Source organism: Micropterus salmoides, unplaced genomic scaffold (genome assembly GCF_014851395.1).
Source record: "Micropterus salmoides isolate LMB-PRFRI ecotype aquatic unplaced genomic scaffold, ASM1485139v1 Ms_hic_scaffold_3, whole genome shotgun sequence".
Classification (NCBI taxonomy): domain Eukaryota; kingdom Metazoa; phylum Chordata; class Actinopteri; order Centrarchiformes; family Centrarchidae; genus Micropterus; species Micropterus salmoides.
The window spans coordinates 34,790,033-34,810,112 of NW_024042261.1; the positions used below are offsets into that span (position 1 = coordinate 34,790,033).

Genomic DNA, 20,080 nt, shown 5'->3' on the forward strand with positions numbered 1-20,080 from the left:
TTGAGAGCCACAGTTTATTCTTGGAGATATTCAAAGTTGTGTGTGTGTGTATGTGTGTGTGTGTGTGTGTGTTTCAGAGTGTGGATGAAGCCACTCAGTCAGTGGAAATCGTGGTGGAGACAGAGGCGGAGGCTGGAGCCAGCGGCTACAGTGTGACCGGTGGAGGACAGCGAGGGATCTTTGTTAAAGACGTTCTGAAAGACTCACCAGCCGCTAAACATCTCAGTCTACAGGAAGGTACCATCTGATTTAGAAGACTCAGTGCTGTAAAATGAACATAATCCAAACAAGAAATAAAATGAAAACGTGTTAACAAATATATAGAAATTATATCTATAAAGGAGGTGAATGCTCTGTATAGACAAACTTTAGTATTAGTTTTACATTTTATTTTGCACATTTACAACTTCAAAGCTGTTGAATAGAACTGTATCTCAGATACAGGCGGGGCAGGAAGGTGTTACAGCATGTCAGTTTTTAGCAACACTGATCACAGATCACAACTCAAACTACAGTGGTCAGTTACTGAGGTCAGTACATCAGAGCAGACCGCAACTAGTCTGCCTGTTTCAACTGTCTGCACTGTGAAGATGTTTATTCATACCTCTAAAGGAAAATAATAATAATAATAATAATAATAATAATAATAATAATAATAATAATAATAATAATAATAATGAGAGAGAATGTTTGTATTATTTCCACTGAATAATGATTTTAATTATTTGTGTAAATAGTTGTAGCTCTAGTTTGGTCACGATTTATTTTAAAAGGACTGACATAAAGTGTTATTATGTTAATCATTTCTGACTTGACTTTATGCCTTGATGTAGTTTCTCACTGTGACCACTGGAAGGCAGTGAATGCTTACGATTTTACATAAAACAGTTAGCTCTACCGGCTCTACCGCACCAAAGAAATGACCAGAAAACTTGATAATACAATGATAATACAACTTTTTAGTAATGCAGTTTTTGCCAAAACTGGTGTTGCTGGTGTTGTGTAATAATCATACTAGAATTTACTTCAAAATATTGATATTAATAATGATAGTATTGAAATTTACAGTGTGTTAGATACATAGCGCAGTTTCTCACTGTGACCACCGGAGGGCAGTGAAAACTCGTGTTTGAAATGAGAATAAATATTTGTATTTTTCCCATTGAAGAATAAGGACTTGTTGTATGTAGCTTCATTATTATTTTTGTTTCATGATCATTTCTACTTCAGTTATTCTAATGTGGGGCTGTAATTTCAAATTATCATGACTGGAGACCAAGAAAACATAGACAGCACCCAAAAACAAATTCACTGCTACTGAAATGTCCACAGTGCAGCTGATATGATTCATCTCTATCTTTACTGACAGGTCGTCGTGGTAGCAACACTCTCGTCAGTTTTCCTGTAAATGGAACCATTATTTACAAAAACAAAGTACTGTTTTGAAGAAGATTTGAAACTAGTGAGACCACAAACTCATTAAAAAAGTGTTAACTGAGGTAATAAATCAAGTGAGAAGTAGGGTCATTTTGTCATAAAATCCAATGCAATCGGACTTCTTTTTGCAACCAGTGGAGTCGCCCCCTGCTGGCCATTAGAAAGAACACAGGTTTAAGGCACTTTTGCTTTTGGACTTGGATGAAAATCTTCAAGATTATTACTTTAAATTTCTTTCAGATGGCTTCAGTTTGGTCACAGATTTATTTTGAAAGTAACACCGTAAGTAAATCTATGTTATTGTGCCTGCTTTGACGTAGTTCCCTGCTGTGACCACTGGAGGGCAGTAAAGGGGGCCAGTGGACATTCACCTTTAAATGAGCTAACTTTTTTTTTTAATTTTCCTCTGTTGGTATGGCTAATCAGAGCTAGCAGTTCATGCTAATGGACCATAGCTCATCCTACAGTGACCTTGTAGTAGCCTAGTTATTACAAATGGCTATACATCAGTACAATTGTGTAAATTCAATTGTATTCTGTACCCACTACTGGATACAGGATACTGCTGTACTACCATTCCCCCAGGAAAAGTAAATATCACATATACATCAAATTGATTTTAGAATTAATATTTTTAACCCCAACTTGATAAAAGTGCAAACTGAGATGCAGAGGTGGAAGTTTTTTTAATTACTTTGCCAGATTTAAACACTGTCTGAATTCATAATGTTCTCTGTGTGAAGGTGACCAGCTGCTGAGTGCCAAGGTCTATTTCGACAACGTGAAGTATGAAGACGCTCTTAAGATCCTTCAGTGTGCGGAGCCATATAAGGTCAGCTTCCAGCTGAAGAGGACCATCCTTGGAGCAGAGGTCACCATGCAGCCTCGAGTTCCCAGCATGGAGGTCAAAGGTCCCAAAGCCAAGATGGCCAAAATGGTAATCAATTATATTCTAAAATAAATGTTCTGTTTGTAATAATCAAACTTTGATAAATATCTCATTAAAAGACTTATTATTAAATTAACTTGTAACTTAAATTCTGGGTCTATTGTTTATAAATAATATAAATATTTAGAGCCTCCAATTAGATTCAAAGCTTATTAATTCTTTCCATACTTTTTCAGTTGTTGAACGTATAAAGCCAGCACCTTAACAGACAGTATCACAATCAAATGTTGTTGACTGACCCTTTTATCATTCATGTGTGTTTGTGTGTATTTCAGAGTGTGAAGGGATCCAAGCCGTTCAAGGTCAAGAAGAAGAGAGGTGGTCGTTTTGGTCTGAAGAGGCTGAAAGAGAATCGCAGAGAAGAGCTGGTGATTGAGGGAACGCCCCCCAGACTGGAGATGAGTGACGTAGATGTGGAGTTTTCTCTCCCCAAATTCAAACAGAGGAGGAGCGCGAAGGTCGAAGCAGGAGGAGCAACAGCTGCAGCAAAGGCAAAGAGGAGGATCAGGTTGGCCTTGTTTTTGTTATTTCTATGGGGGTTTTTTTAAGTGGAAATGATCGAACAATTGCCGTGGGAAGGGATCGTCATAAGGTCCATGGCACTTAAACCAATCCCTGAGCTTCCTTTTTCCGACAGTGATTATTTCTGTCACAGGCCCCAGCCCATCATAGGCCTATGAGCCAGAGCTAGACCAATTTAACCCCTGTGTTATGACAAATTGCAGTGTGGCTGTGGCTTGGCTGTGCCATGGGTCTGGTATTGGTTGGTTCGTAGTTTTGGCCGATGTGGTGATCCGTGAAGAGCATGCTAGCATGCTCATGGATCATCATCACAGTATCATGGACCCAAAGATCCAAATAAGATATAAAAATATTACCTATAGTAACATTATTCTAAATATGATTCAGTGTTAATTTCAGCATTCTAGTGTATGTCACATCATTGTTTTGGCCGATGCCCAGGATGATGCTCACTCACCTACATAGTGCAAACGCAAAGCATTTTTACAAAGCATTTTGGAATACTTCCTGTAAATTTTTTGGCTTATATTACATGGCTCATATTATGTCTTTTCCTTCTTCTCTCCTTCCTATTTTAATATGGTTGACACAGATTTCCTCGTATGAAAACAAAGGGCTATGCTGGAGCAGAGACAGGAGGAAAAGTGGACACAGGACGATTTGAGGGACAAGTGAACGTCTCTCCATCTGAGATAACTGAAGCTAAACTGAAAACCAAAGGAAAAGGACACAAGTTTGGAATCACCTTTCCTAAGAGCAAGCACACAAAGTCAGGCTCAGCTTTGGGAATGGGATCTGTGGAGCTAAAGCCCCCAGGTGTGAACATCCAGCCACCATCAGTGGAGTTCAGTTTGCCTGGCAATAAAGATGTGGATGTGGAGAAGGAAGGGTTTAAGATTAACGCGCCTGATGTGGAGTTTGCACTCCCTTCAGGAAAAGCTGAGGCGTCTCTGCCTGCTGTGAAGGGAAAGGCAGAAATCAAAGCTCCTAGAATTGACATCAAAGGAGGAGTTGATGCAGAGGCAGCTGTAGGAAAAGTTGATGTAGATGTAGGCAAGGGAGATGCAAAGCAAAGAATGCCAAAGTTTAAACTGCCCAAAGTTAGACTCCCACATCTTTCAGATGAGATAGATGGTGATATCAAGGTAAAAGCCAAAGGGATAAAAGTGCCTCACACTGATATAATACCTCCAAAAGTAGAAATCAAAGGAGATGGTGAGATTGGTCTCCCCGAAGCAAATATCACCAAACCAATGATGGAAGGTGATCTATCGGGAAAAGCCGCATCTATTCAAATGCCTTCTATTGATATTTCTTTACCAAATGTGAAGGGAAAGACTGACAATGACGTCTCACTTCCAGAGTACAGAGGAGCTGGGAAGACAGCAATCAAAATCCCTGCTATTGACATCTCTGTGCCTGATGTTGATGTGGAACTGGACGCCAGTCACAGAATTCCTGACGAGGTGGAGGGCACCTTCAAAGGCCCCAAAATCTCCATGCCAAAGATTGATATGTCGTTACAAAAGACGGGATCTTCCAATATGGATATTGAAGGTCCAGAAGGTGGAGGAAAATTTAGTCTACCCTCTGTTGACATCTCTCTCCCAAATGTGAAAACAAAGGGTGAAGATGTGGACATGGAGTATTATGTTGGTGGAGATGGGAAGTTCAAAATGCCTGATTTTGACATCTCTTTCCCAAAAATGAAGTCACCAGAAGGAGAGGTAAATATGAAAGGACAAGAGGTGGAGGATCATTTCAAGTTACCCAAAGTAGACCTGACCCTTCCCAAAGGCAAAGCAGGAACGACAGATATTGAAGGAGGAGGAAAATTTCAGTTACCATCATTTGACATCTCCCTCCCTAAAATGAAGACAGGTGAGCTGGAAGTCAACCTCGAAGGCCCTGAAGTGAAAGGTGGTAAATTTGAAATGCCCACACTTGACATTTCTCTGCCCAGAAGCAAAATAGAAGGAGACACAGAAGTAGAAGGGAATGATGGGAAGGGAGGACAATTCAAGATGCCTACCTTTGACATCTCACTCCCAAAGATGAAAACCAAGGAGGCAGAGGTTGATATTAAAGGACCTGAAGTCAAAGGAGGAGCAAAGATCAACATGCCGTCACTCGACATCTCTCTTCCTGCAGTGAAATCACCAGAGGGGGAAGTAAAGCTCAAAGGTCCTGAAGCCAAAGGAGGAGCAAAGATCAACATGCCGTCACTCGACATCTCTCTTCCTGCAGTGAAATCACCAGAGGGGGAAGTAAAGCTCAAAGGTCCTGAAGCCAAAGGAGGAAAGTTCCAGATGCCTTCTTTTGATATGTCACTACCAAAGATCAAATCACAGGGAGGTGACATCGATATTGAAGGTCCTGAGTTTAAGGTTAACACACCAGAGGCAGATTTAAACCTAAAGAGAAGTGAGATTAAGGGAGGGAAAATAAACACACCTACAGCTGATATCTCTTTTCCAAAAGGAAAAGTAGAGGGTGAGATAGATATTGAAGGATCCACAGGAAAAGAAGGCAAGTTTAAGATGCCTACATTTGATGTAACGCTACCCAAGATGAAGATGCCTGAAGGAAAAATTGGTCTTGAGGGACCCTCAGTTGATATCTCTCTTCCAAAGGGGAAAGTAGAAGGTGACATGCAAACTAAAGGTAAAGGAGGACATTTTCATATGCCCTCAGTTGATGTTTCTCTCCCTAAAATAAAATCAAAGCGACGTGATATTGAGGGACCACAAATCAAAGGTGGAGAAATAAAAATGCCAACTATTGACATCTCACCCCCTCAAGGAACATTAGAAGGCGAAGGAAGAGGAGGCAAAGTCAGCCTACCATCTGTAGACATTGTCCTCCCTACTGTAAAATTCCCAGAGGGAGATGTGAATTTTCAAGGGCCGAAAGTTAAAGGTGGGAAGTTTGAAATGCCAAAAATCGACCTCTCGCTTCCTCAAGGACATGCACAGGGAGACATTGATATTGACATTCACTCTGGGAAAGATGGGAATATTGAGATACCATCCTATAATATTGGACTTCCTAAAGGAAATGTCAAAGCTGACATAAATGTTGAAGGTCCTGCAGGGGGGACAGCCAAATTCAAAATGCCAAAATTCGGCATTTCACTTCCAAAGATGAACCTGCCAGAGGGTGATGTCAAACTGGAAGGACCAGAGATTAAAGGAAAAATTGAAATGCCGACTGTTGATATTTCACTTCCAAAAGGAAAAATAGAGGGAGATGTTGACATGGAAGGACATGGGGTTAAAGGAGGAAAGTTTAACATGCCTTCAATCGATATCACTCTTCCTAAAATAAAACCTAAGGAAGTCAGTGTCGATATTGAAGGGCCTGATGTTCAAGGAGGAAAGTTCAATATGGCATCACTTGATGTCTCGGCACCTAAAATAAAATCTCCAGAGGTAGATGTCAGCCTTGAGGGTCCAGATGTTAAAGGAGGACATTTCAAAATGCCAGCTGTTGACATTTCACTTCCAAAAGCAAAAGGTGAAGCTGGCATAAATATTGAAGGTCCTGAAGGAAAAGGAGGAAACATCAAAATACCTGAATTTGATCTCTCATTACCAATACCAAAAGTACATTTTCCAGAGGGTGATGTCAAGTTAAAAGGTCCTGAGATCAAGGGCAGGAAGATTGAGATGCCAGACATTGATATTTCACTCCCCAAAGGAAAAGCAGGAGGAGAAATTGAAATTGAAGGACAGGCTGGTAAAGGAGGAAAGTTCCATATGCCCTCTGTTGATATATCTCTTCCTAAAATGAAAGCTATGGGACCAGAGGTCAACATAGAAGGTCCTGAACTTAAGGGAGGAAAAATCAACATACCAGACCTTTCACTCCCCAAAGGAAAGGCTGACGCTGACCTCAGAATTGAAGGTCCTGAGGTAAAAGGGGGCAAATTCAAAATGCCCAAATTTGACGTTTCACTTCCAAAGATGAACCTGCCAGAGGGCAATGTGGAAATGCCAACGTTTGATATTTCACTTCCAAAAGGAAAGGTAAAGGGAGATGTTGACATTGAGGGACATGTGGGTAAAGGAGGCAAGTTTCACATGCCCTCGGTTGATATATCTCTTCCTAAAATAAAAGCAAAGGGAGTTGATGTTGATATTGAAGGACCTGAACTTAAAGGTGACATGTCGTTACCTAAAATTAAGTCTCCAGAGGTTGACATCAGCCTCGAGGATGTTAAAGAAGGGAAGTTTAACTTGCCAACTGTTGATGTTTCACTCCCCAAAGGAAAAGTTGAAGGCGACCTAAATATTGAAGGTCCTGACATAAAAGGAGGCAAATTTAAAATGCCAAAATTTAATGTTTCATTGCCAAAAGTGAATCTCCCAGAGAGTGATGTCAAAATTAAAGGCCCAGATATCAAGGGAGGGAAGATTGAAATGCCAGACATTGATATTTCACTCCCCAAAGGAAAAGCAGGAGGAGAAATTGAAATTGAAGGTCGTGCTGGCAAACGAGGAAAGTTCCATATGCCCTCTGTTGATATATCTCTTCCTAAAATGAAAGCCAAGGGACCAGAAATAAATATTGATGACCCTGAAGTTAAAGGTGGAAAGCTAAACATGCCATCACTTGATGTTTCTCTGCCCAAAATAAAATCCCCCGATATAGATATCACCCTTGAGGGTCCTGATGTTAAAGGGGGAAAGTTAAACTTGCCAGCTGTTGACATTTCACTTCCCAAAGGAAAGGTTGATGCTGATCTCAATGTTGAGGGTCCTGAGGTTAAAGGAGGTAAATTCAAGATGCCCAAATTTGATGTTTCGCTTCCAAAGATCAACCTGCCAGAGGGCAATGTGGAAATGCCCACAGTTGATATTTCACTTCCAAAAGGAAAGGTAAAGGGAGATGTTGACATAGAGGGACATGCTGGCAAAGGAGGCAAGTTTCACATGCCCTCGGTTGATATATCTCTTCCTAAAATAAAAGCAAAGGGAGTTGATGTTGATATTGAAGGACCTGAACTTAAAGGTGACATGTCGTTACCTAAAATTAAGTCTCCAGAGGTTGACATCAGCCTCGAGGATGTTAAAGAAGGAAAGTTTAACTTGCCAACTGTTGACGTTTCACTCCCCAAAGGAAAAGTTGAAGGCGACCTAAATATTGAAGGTCCTGACATAAAAGGAGGCAAATTTAAAATGCCAAAATTTAATGTGGCATTGCCAAAAGTGAATCTCCCAGAGAGTGATGTCAAAATTAAAGGCCCAGACATCAAGGGAGGGAAGATTGAAATGCCAGATATTGACATTTCCCTCCCCAAAGGAAAAGCTGGAGGAGAAACAGAAGTACACACTGGCAAAGGAGGGAAGTTCCATATGCCCTCGGTTGATATCTCTCTTCCTAAAATGAAAGCTAAGGGACCAGAGATAAATATTGATGGTCCTGAAGTTAAAGGTGGAAAGCTAAACATGCCATCACTTGATGTTTCTCTATCCAAAATAAAATCTCCTGATGTAGATATCAGCCTCGAAGGTCCTGATGTTAAAGGAGGAAAGGTCAACATCCCATCTGTTGACATTTCACTTCCCAAAGGAAAAGTTGAGGGTGACGTAAATGTTGAAGGCCTTGAAATGAAAGGCGGGAAATTCAAACTGCCGAAATTTGATGTCACTTTACCAAAAGCGAGTCTCCCAAAGGTTAATGCCAATGTGGAAGGACCAGATATGAAAGGAAAAATTGAAATGCCAACTATTTCACTTCCAAAAGGAAAGGCAGACATGGATTTTGACATTGGTGTACACAGTGGTAAAGGAAGCAGGTTTCACATACCCTCACTTGACATCTCTCTTCCTAAAATTAAAGCAAAAGGAGTTGATGTTGATATTGAAGGACCTGAAGTCAAAGGTGACATGTCACTCCCTAAAATGAAGTCCCCAGAGGTAGATATCAACCTCGAGGGTCCAGATGTTAAAGGAGGAAAGTTTACCTTGCCAACTGTTGACATTTCACTACCCAAAGGAAAGGTTGAAGGTGACCTCAGTATTGAGGGTCCTGAGGTAAAAGGAGGAAAATTCAAAATGCCCAAATTTGACGTTTCACTTCCAAAGGTGACCCTGCCAGAGGGCAACGTGGAAATGCCAACAGTTGATATTTCACTCCCAAAAGGAAAGGCAGACGTGGATATTGACATTGATGGGCACGGTGCTAAAGGAGGCAAGTTTCATATGCCCTCACTTGATATCTCACTTCCTAAAATCAAAGGACCTGAACTTAAAGGTGACATGTCACTCCCTAAAATGAAGTCTCCAGAGGTAGATATCAACCTTGAGGGTCCTGATGTTAAAGGAGGAAAGTTTACCTTGCCAACTGTTGACATTTCACTACCCAAAGGAAAGGTTGAAGGTGACCTCAGTATTGAGGGTCCTGAGGTAAAAGGAGGAAAATTCAAAATGCCCAAATTTGACGTTTCACTTCCAAAGGTGACCCTGCCAGAGGGCAACGTGGAAATGCCAACAGTTGATATTTCACTCCCAAAAGGAAAGGCAGACGTGGATATTGACATTGATGGGCACGGTGCTAAAGGAGGCAAGTTTCATATGCCCTCACTTGATATCTCACTTCCTAAAATCAAAGGACCTGAACTTAAAGGTGACATGTCACTCCCTAAAATTAAGTCTCCAGAGGCAGATATCAACCTTGAGGGTCCAGATGTTCAAGGAGGAAAGTTTAACTTGCCAACTGTTGACATTTCAATACCCAAAGGAAAAGTTGAGTGTGACCTTGATGTTGAGGGCCCTGAGGTGAAGGGGGGTAAATTTAAACTTCCAAAATTTGATGTGTCTTTACCAAAAGTGAGTCTCCCAGAGGGTGATGTCAAAGTAAAAGGCCCAGATTTCAAGGGAGGGAAGATTCAGATACCAGACATTGATATTTCACTCCCCAAAGGGAAGACCAAAGGAGAAATGGAAATTGAAGGACATGTTGGAAAAGGAGGCAAGTTTCATATGCCCTCGGTTGATATCTCTCTTCCTAAAATTAAAGCAAAGGGACCACAAGTCAACATAGAGGGTCCTGAACTTAAAGGCAGAAAAATCAACATCCCAAGTGTTGATATTTCATTACCTGAAGGAAGGGCTGAAGCTGACCTCAGTATTGAGGGTCCCAAAGTAAAAGGAGACAAATTCAAAATGCCCAAATTTGACGTTTCACTTCCAAAGATGAACCTGCCAGAAGGCAATTTCAAAGTGGAAGGACCAGAAATGAAGGGAGGAACGATGCCAGCTGCTGAAATTTCAGTTCCAGTGGGAAAAGTAGAGGGAGATATCAATATTGAAGGACCGTCTGAAAAGGAAAAGTCTGAAGTGCCAAAAATTGACCTATCTGGTAAAAAAGGTGGTGGACTCCACATGCCAACTCTTGACATAAATCTCCCCAAATTTGATCTTGACCTCAGCCTCCCCTATGGTCTGAAAGACAAAAGCCTCAAAGTAGACACCAGTGGTCCTGATGCATCAGGACATTTGGAGATGTCTGGTCTCAAAGGAGATATTAATCCAGCCAAGTTGAAAATTAAGGGCGCTGACATAGGGAGAGGTAGTGCAGAAGGTCCAAGTGCATCCCTCAAGCTTCCTACTGTAAAACTACCGACAGTTGACATTTCAGCGCCAAAGGTGGATCTAGACTTTGGCCTAAACAAACCTAAAGGTGACGATGTGGAAGTGGAGCTTCTGAAAGCAGAGGGAGGGAGGCCTTCTTCAGGGGGCAGCTTTGATCTACCTGATGTCTCCCTCAAAGTCCCCAGTTTCTCTCTTCCCAGGTTTGGTGGAAAGTCCAAGAGCGGTGATTTTCAGAAATCAGGGAAAGGCCCCAAAGGAGACATTTCCCTTAGCCCACCACAAGGAGAGATTAGGGCACCATCAGTAGAGTTTGATGGGGATGGAAAAGTCAAGGTGAAAAAACCTAAACTCAAAATGCCCTCATTTGGTATATCCAAAAAGGATGCAAATGTATCTGTGTCTTGCCCTGATGTGGATGTTAAAGTGAAAAAGGGGGGCATTGACATTTCTAAACCGGAAATCAATGTTGAGAGCCCAGGTGATAAATCAAAATACAAAGTGAAATTCCCCAAGTTTAAAATATCATCACCTAAAAGTCAACTCCCAGAGGGAGATGGTAATGCTAAACTGGAAGCAAATGTGGAAGGGAAAGGTGGCTTCCATGCACCTGACGTCACTATTGAACTGCCAAAGTTCTCCATGCCAGGATTTGGCTCTAAAGAAAAAGATTTAGGTAAGCTAAGTGGTTACCATGACGCTAAGGCCAAGGTCAAGATGCCCTCAGTCGAACTGTCACTACCAGCAGCTAAAACACCAGAGACTGAGATTCTTCTTCCCAAAGCAGAAGTTGATGTCTCAGAAGCTGATATCAGAGGTTATGAGGGAAACCTCAAAATTCCCAAAATGCCAACTATTGACGTTTCAGTCCCCAAAATAGATCTGGATGTGTCCCTGCCAAAAGTAAAGCATGATGCAAAGGTTAATGGAGAAGGAGGTAAATTCAAGATGCCAAACATCAAAATGCCTGACATTGACATGTCTCTTCCTAAAGGAAAGACTGGTAAGTTAGAGGGATCAGATGTTGAAATTGAGGGAGGAGGAAAGCTGAAGATGCCACATGTCAAAATGCCACAAGTTGACATTAAGCTGCCAAAAATGAAGACTGCTGAGGTTGATACACCAGATGTGGAAGCAAATGTTAAGGGAGGAGGAACAAAATTCACAGTGCCACATCTCAGCATGCCCTCTGTTGATATCTCTCTGCCCAAAGGAAAGATCGAAGGCCCAGATGTTGAAATAGAGGGAGGTACCGGAGGAAAGTTTAAAATGCCTCACATGAAAATGCCAGATGTTGATATCTCTCTGCCCAAAGGAAAGATCGAAGGCCCAGACGTTGAAATAGAGGGAGGTACCGGAGGAAAGTTCAAAATGCCTCACGTGAAAATGCCAGATGTTGATATCTCTCTGCCCAAAGGAAAGATCGAAGGCCCAGACGTTGAAATAGAGGGAGGTACCGGAGGAAAGTTCAAAATGCCTCACGTGAAAATGCCAAATGTTGATATCTCTCTGCCCAAAGGAAAGATCGGAGGCCCAGACATTGAAATAGAGGGAGGTACCGGAGGAAAGTTCAAAATGCCTCACGTGAAAATGCCAAATGTTGATATCTCTCTGCCCAAAGGAAAGATTGAAGGTCCAGACGTTGAAATAGAGGGAGGTACCGGAGGAAAGTTCAAAATGCCTCACATGAAAATGCCAGATGTTGATATCTCTCTGCCCAAAGGAAAGATCGAAGGCCCAGATGTTGAAATAGAGGGAGGTACCGGAGGAAAGTTCAAAATGCCTCACATGAAAATGCCAGATGTTGGTATCTCTCTGCCCAAAGGAAAGATCGAAGGCCCAGATGTTGAAATAGAGGGAGGTACCGGAGGAAAGTTCAAAATGCCTCACATGAAAATGCCCTCAGTTAACATTTCACTACCAAAAGGAAAGATCGAAGGCCCAGACGTTGAAATAGAGGGAGGTACCGGAGGAAAGTTCAAAATGCCTCACATGAAAATGCCAAATGTTGATATCTCTCTGCCCAAAGGAAAGATCGAAGGCCCAGACGTTGAAATAGAGGGAGGTACCGGAGGAAAGTTCAAAATGCCTCACATGAAAATGCCAAATGTTGATATCTCTCTGCCCAAAGGAAAGATTGAAGGTCCAGACATTGAAATAGAGGGAGGTACCGGAGGAAAGTTCAAAATGCCTCACATGAAAATGCCAGATGTTGATATCTCTCTGCCCAAAGGAAAGATCGAAGGCCCAGATGTTGAAATAGAGGGAGGTACCGGAGGAAAGTTCAAAATGCCTCACGTGAAAATGCCAGATGTTGATATCTCTCTGCCCAAAGGAAAGATCGAAGGCCCAGACGTTGAAATAGAGGGAGGTACCGGAGGAAAGTTCAAAATGCCTCACATGAAAATGCCAGATGTTGATATCTCTCTGCCCAAAGGAAAGATCGAAGGCCCAGACGTTGAAATAGAGGGAGGTACCGGAGGAAAGTTCAAAATGCCTCACATGAAAATGCCAAATGTTGATATCTCTCTGCCCAAAGGAAAGATTGAAGGTCCAGACATTGAAATAGAGGGAGGTACCGGAGGAAAGTTCAAAATGCCTCACATGAAAATGCCAGATGTTGGTATCTCTCTGCCCAAAGGAAAGATTGAAGGTCCAGACATTGAAATAGAGGGAGGTACCGGAGGAAAGTTCAAAATGCCTCACATGAAAATGCCAGATGTTGATATCTCTCTGCCCAAAGGAAAGATCGAAGGCCCAGATGTTGAAATAGAGGGAGGTACCGGAGGAAAGTTCAAAATGCCTCACGTGAAAATGCCAAATGTTGATATCTCTCTGCCCAAAGGAAAGATTGAAGGTCCAGACATTGAAATAGAGGGAGGTACCGGAGGAAAGTTCAAAATGCCTCACGTGAAAATGCCAGATGTTGATATCTCTCTGCCCAAAGGAAAGATTGAAGGTCCAGACGTTGAAATAGAGGGAGGTACCGGAGGAAAGTTCAAAATGCCTCACATGAAAATGCCAGATGTTGATATCTCTCTGCCCAAAGGAAAGATCGAAGGCCCAGATGTTGAAATAGAGGGAGGTACCGGAGGAAAGTTCAAAATGCCTCACATGAAAATGCCCTCAGTTAACATTTCACTACCAAAAGGAAAGATCGAAGGTCCAGATGTTGAAATAGAGGGAGGTACCGGAGGAAAGTTCAAAATGCCTCACATGAAAATGCCAGATGTTGATATCTCTCTGCCCAAAGGAAAGATCGAAGGCCCAGACGTTGAAATAGAGGGAGGTACCGGAGGAAAGTTCAAAATGCCTCACATGAAAATGCCAAATGTTGATATCTCTCTGCCCAAAGGAAAGATTGAAGGTCCAGACATTGAAATAGAGGGAGGTACCGGAGGAAAGTTCAAAATGCCTCACATGAAAATGCCAGATGTTGATATCTCTCTGCCCAAAGGAAAGATCGAAGGCCCAGATGTTGAAATAGAGGGAGGTACCGGAGGAAAGTTCAAAATGCCTCACGTGAAAATGCCAAATGTTGATATCTCTCTGCCCAAAGGAAAGATCGAAGGCCCAGATGTTGAAATAGAGGGAGGTACCGGAGGAAAGTTCAAAATACCTCACATGAAAATGCCAGATATTGATATCTCTCTGCCAAAAGGAAAGATCGAAGGCCCAGAAGTTGAAACAGGCGGAGATGGCAGAGGGAAATTCAAAATGCCTCACATGAAAATGCCCTCAGTTAACATTTCACTACCAAAAGGAAAGATCGAAGGCCCAGACAATAAAATAGAAGGAGGTACCGGAGGAAAGTTCAAAATGCCTCACATGAAAATGCCAGATGTTGATATCTCTCTGCCAAAAGGAAAGATCGAAGGCCCAGAAGTTGAAACAGGCGGAGATGGCAGAGGGAAATTCAAAATGCCTCACATGAAAATGCCCTCAGTTAACATTTCACTACCAAAAGGAAAGATTGAAGGTCCAGATGTTGAAATAGAGGGAGGTACCGGAGGAAAGTTCAAAATGCCTCACATGAAAATGCCAGATGTTGATATCTCTCTGCCCAAAGGAAAGATCGAAGGCCCAGACACTAAAATAGAAGGAGGTACCGGAGGAAAGTTCAAAATGCCTCACATGAAAATGCCAGATGTTGATATCTCTCTGCCCAAAGGAAAGATCGAAGGCCCAGACGTTGAAATAGAGGGAGGTACCGGAGGAAAGTTCAAAATGCCTCACATGAAAATGCCAGATGTTGATATCTCTCTGCCCAAAGGAAAGATCGAAGGCCCAGACGTTGAAATAGAGGGAGGTACCGGAGGAAAGTTCAAAATGCCTCACATGAAAATGCCAGATATTGATGTCTCTCTGCCCAAAGGAAAGATCGAAGGCCCAGACACTAAAATAGAGGGAGGTACCGGAGGAAAGTTCAAAATGCCTCACATGAAAATGCCAGATATTGATATCTCTCTGCCCAAAGGAAAGATCGAAGGCCCAGACGTTGAAATAGAGGGAGATGGAGGAGGGAAATTCAAAATGCCTCACATGAAAATGCCAGAAGTTGACATCACGCTGCCTAAAGGAAAGATTGATGGTCCTGAAGTGGAGCTGAAAGGGGAAGGTGGAAGATTCAAGATGCCACATCTCAACATGCCCTCTGTTGATATTTCACTGCCTAAAGGAAAGATTGAAGGTCCAGACATTGAAATAGAGGGAAGTACTGGAGGAAAGTTCAAAATGCCTCACATGAAAATGCCAGATGTTGACATCTCTCTGCCCAAAGGAAAATTTGACAATATTGAAGGAGCACAGCTGGAGATTGAGGGAGGCAAATCTAAAATTCCACATATGACAATGCCATCAGTAGACATTTCACTGCCAAAAGGAAAGACTGAAGTTGAAATTAAGGGTGAGGGAGGAAAGTTCAAGATGCCACAAGTTGACATATCTCTTCCTAAAGGAATACCTTCAATTGAAGGTCCGGAGGTAGAGGTTAAGGGCGATGTGGGACAGCAAAACATGCCAGATGTTGACATATCTATCCCTAAACGAAAAGCAAATATTGACACACCAGAGGTTAAAGTGGAGGCAGAGGGAGGAACCATCAAGCTTCCACATATAAAGATGCCAAAAGTTGATATTTCACTTCCTAAAGGTAAAAGTAAAGATACTGAAGCACCTGATAGAGACCTGGAAGTTACAGCAGGAAAGTTCAAAGGTCCAGATGTTAAACTTCCAAAGGCGGGTATATACTTACCAACTGCTGAGGCAGGAGGGAAAATTAAAGTGCCGCAAGTAACATCACCGAATCTGGACATCGATGTAACAAGTAGTAAACCTAAACAAGACACAGAGGCTCATGGGAAGGCTGAGTTGCATGTTGAGGGAGAGCACAAAGGTCTGAAACTCAAGATGCCAACAATAAATATCCAGGGTCCAAAAGGAGACCTGGAGCTCGATTTAGGACTTCACAGAGGAGAAGGCAAAAAGGACAGAAAAAAAGTTGAACTACCCGACTTGGATATCAACTCAGCAGGAACCAGAAAAGTAAAGGGGCCTAAAGTCAAAGGAACTAAATTCAAGATCGGAATCCCAAAAAAGAAAACTGGCCGAAATGTGACAGCAGAAGCAAAAACATGCAAAAACTGTGGCGAAGAGGAGTCAGGTGTTCAAATTAAACACAAATGCAAGGTTAAAGACAGATTTGAGGTTGAAGTTGAAGTTGAAACTCACAACGGACATAAAGAGGACAAAGATCGTATTAACATCTCAGTGCCAGAGGTTACATTACCAAGTGTACAAGGCTCAACCAACTTAGGCACAGGGGGAGAAGGTGGCCTCTCGTCATCAAGAGCAGAAATCAAAGTCCCCAGGATTCCAGACATAGAGTTTGATATTGGCACATCACAGGCTGAAGATGATGACAAAACAGAAAAGGGCAAGAAAATCAAAATCCCTAAGTTTGGTGTCCCATTACCCTCCATCTCCTCTCCCGAGGGAAGAATGAATATGTATGGGCCAGAAATTCAGTACGAGGGCCCTAAAATGCCCAAAGTAAAGAAAGCTGTTTTTGTCTTGGTAAATCCTCCTCAAACAGATGAGCCCACTGCATGCACAGGCCCCCTGCAAGAGGAGACAACATTTGAGGCTGAAACAAGGAATGTCAAAGTGAAAATGCCCAAAATCAAAAAGAAGTCCAAAGATAAATCAGCTGATGTGAGCACAGAGAGAGAGTGGGAGGGAGAGGAAAACTCGATGGGTGGGGGGATTAAAATGCCTAAAGGGTCATTTTCTCCTGGCAAATCAGAGTCGTTTGACGTCACTCTAAAGGGCAAAGGTTCAAGTTCAAGTCTCAACGGTGAACAAGATGCAAGCCCTCACAAAGGCTCCAAGGACAGTAAAGGGACATTCAGTGGTAAAATCAAACTTCCAAAGGTGGAGTTCACCTCTCCATATGGCAAGACGGCTGCAGGGGAGGAGGACACGGAAATGAGTGGGAAACTAGGGAGAGATTCATCACGAGTAGAGGTGTGGGAAGACACTAAAGGGCTTAAAGTAAGATCAGGCAAGATGACCTTTGCAGGCTTTAGTGAGGAGCTCATGGAGGATGTGGTGTCATCTCATGCCAGAACAGATATGCTGGACAGGGACAGCTCAGCGTCCCCTGCTAGTTTTACCATGGAGTTCAGCTCAACAAAGGCCCAGGCTTGGAGTGAGGTGGAGAGCAAAAGCAGGGTGTCTGAGGAAAGAGAGTCTTCCCCCTGGTTCAAGGTCCCTAAGTTCAACCTGAAGCCACACTCCACAGGTAAGGATAAAGAAACTTCAAACTTTTTATCAAGTACTTGATAAAGAGCAGTAAATTATTTGATTCATGTTTATATTTTTACATAGTTATAGGGAATTTATATTGAGTTAAAAGTCAGTGAACTAGTCATGGTTAGTCAAGTCCCCAAAAATATCCTGAGCAACCAGGGTCATCTCTGCATAGGCTCTGAGAATACCGATGTTTAACAAAGCACAATGTTACAAACCAGGACAGTTGAGTCTGAAAGATATGGACCCTCCCTGCCTGGTAAACACCATATTAAGGACTAAAAATCAGTATATCTAAGCTGCATTGATTTAAGCCATTCTGGGGGAGGTTTCTGTCTTTTGCAAGTTCTACTTCATGGACTTTCACTATATGAAAGTGTAATATTAAATCACTGGAGTACTCCTATAAAAATCATCCAAAAGTAACAATAACATTCATATTATTCATAAGCTTCTATCATTATTTCACTATATTAGTATATCATTTACTATATGCACTACATTTAAGCAAATTTTTCCTTGCTGTTACCTTTGATGTGTGTTGTTTTGTGTGTTTTTATTCTATAAATTATGAAAATATCATCTCTTCTTTTGTCTCTGCTACGTCAGACTAAGTTTCCTTTCTCTCTTCACTTCTTCACCTATCCTCCTCTCTTCCTTTCCTCTACTTGCCTCTGCTTGTTTCCTCTCCTCCTGCCCCAGGCTTCCTTCAGATAACCCCAGAGGGCTCTCCTCAGGCCCAGCGGAAGGGGGAGTTGGGAGGTGAGGCTGATGTCTCCGGGTCTTTCTGCCTTCACACCTCAGGGCTCGACTTCACCACCCAGGAAATGTCCGAAGAGCACCAGGTCTCCTCCGCCGAGAAGGGAACTGTCACCCTGATGACCAAGACCACCAGAATCACTCGGCAAATGGTTGCCACTGAAACGCGAACAGGTGAATCTTCGACAACCACGACAACAACTCACCAAATGTCAGAATAGTGAGGATGCTGTAATGATATCTTAAATGTCTTTGAATTTTTTTGTTTTTCTTTGGTGAGGTTGCAGTGTTCTTGTAAGCTAAGCCTGCAACTTGTCAAACCTTGACTAAGTCTTTATTTTATATTTTAATAGGTGAGGTATGAATGTGATGAAAAGCATCATCAATCAGCATTATTGTCATTATTACAGCAACAGAGTAATATATGCTTCTTTTTTTCATTTTAAATGTGATAATTTTTTTGTTACTGTCCTCCGAGTGTTGTTAGTTTAGTCTTAATTATTTATCAGATTTTGTTTGGTTTTAAAGGTTTCTTTCTGAATGTAAACATGTCAGATTGCTAAATTATTTATTGTTGTTTGTGTGTTCAAAATGGGCTGGAATGAGTCATTTACTCAAATCAACATCAAGGATTTAACCATGATTCTATGATTAGTTCCAAAGTAATTCATTTTGAACGACTACAGTACAGGCCAGAGTAATATTTATGTAAATACATCTATATAATAGCTTTTTTTGAAGCAGTATCCCATTCAATACGAAATGTAATTATTTTCATATTCACCAGAGCCAGGAGTTGAAATGCTATTTTTTGACCTGATAATCTATTTTATTTGTCTTGAATGAAAAGTGTGAGCATTTTGAAATTATAGGCGTTACTCATTTTCTGCCATAGTTTTATATTTTAAGCATTTAACTGGTGCTGTTACCCAGAGATAGTCACAGTGAGTGAGCAGGACACTCTGGACTCTTTTTCTGCTGTGGGAATCAAACCTGTGACCTTCTGGTTACAGCTTGCTCTCAAACATTTAGGCCACCCTGCTGCTAATGTATTGTTTTTACTGTACACTGCCATGAGACACTGCTGTATATATTGTGATTGAGGAATTAGCTTAAAGATACACCCTCCGACTGATGCAGATCTTTTGAAACTCAGCTGTTACTGTAAGGCTGCTACAATGACAGACTGGCTGAAGAGTGGCGAGCCTTGATCTTGTACAAAAGCAATCACGTAAAAAGAAATATGTCCTCTAAAGACATAAGAGGGCGGATCGAGGACAAGGCACCAAGGCGCATTATTATATGAATATTTTTGAACATATAACAAAATAAGTTTGGATGTTATAATGATTAACAGCATTTTCATTAAGTGCCTTTACCCCTTATTTTTCAAGAGTATGTCCTCCATTTAAAGTGTAAATTGCTTTGAAGTGGAGCCTCATGCTGTCTTTTAGATATCTATTTTATTGTCACCACATTGAGAAATGTAAGTTTCATTCTCAAATGCAGAAAAAATCAACTACTGTAATGTTTCTGGCATTAAAAACTTACTTTTGAAAACTACCAATTTGATAAGCTACTCCGCCATTTACGTACAAGATCACAGTTTTACAGGATACAGCGATCAGAATGTTTCAAAATAATGAACTGAATGGATGTAAAGAATTTAAGAATGAATACTTTTTCATTTACTTTTATTTTACTTGTTTGGTAGAAAAAATGCATGAGGAAATCCTGACAAATCCACTCCCACATTTTTACATTAACAACTTTTGACACCATGCCTGTTCTACAGGTGAGAAATAGGTGTTTAAAAAGCTGGAACGAGAGTAGTGACATGTCAAGGTAACACGCACTGAGTAGTAGTGTATAGAGATTTTTACCTTTCTGGTTTAATCAAGTCCTTCATTAAGATAATAAGGGTTTAAGTGACAAGTGTTTTTTGTCAAAGCTGCATTGAAGAGGATGCTGGTTAAACTGCAATAAAGTAAAATTCACACAAAAAGAA

At 41.5% G+C, this 20,080-nt stretch overlaps 1 protein-coding gene across 12 annotated transcripts in view; it reads left to right on the forward strand.

The window, feature by feature from the left end:
* LOC119882827 (neuroblast differentiation-associated protein AHNAK-like) overlaps positions 1-20,080 on the forward strand; it is a 38,328-nt gene extending 18,248 nt beyond the window's left edge. The window contains exons 5-10 of one of the 12 annotated variants that reach the window (XM_038693107.1): positions 78-237; positions 2,181-2,374; positions 2,662-2,894; positions 3,501-11,752; positions 14,609-17,305; positions 18,016-20,080. In XM_038693107.1, coding sequence (XP_038549035.1) covers positions 78-237; positions 2,181-2,374; positions 2,662-2,894; positions 3,501-11,752; positions 14,609-17,305; positions 18,016-18,293 — 11,814 coding nt within the window. In that variant the 3' untranslated portion in view covers positions 18,294-20,080. Of the gene's footprint in view, positions 1-77; positions 238-2,180; positions 2,375-2,661; positions 2,895-3,500; positions 17,306-17,922 lie in introns of all 12 variants that reach the window. The other 11 variants (XM_038693106.1, XM_038693099.1, XM_038693097.1 and 8 more) reach the window with 11 other exon arrangements.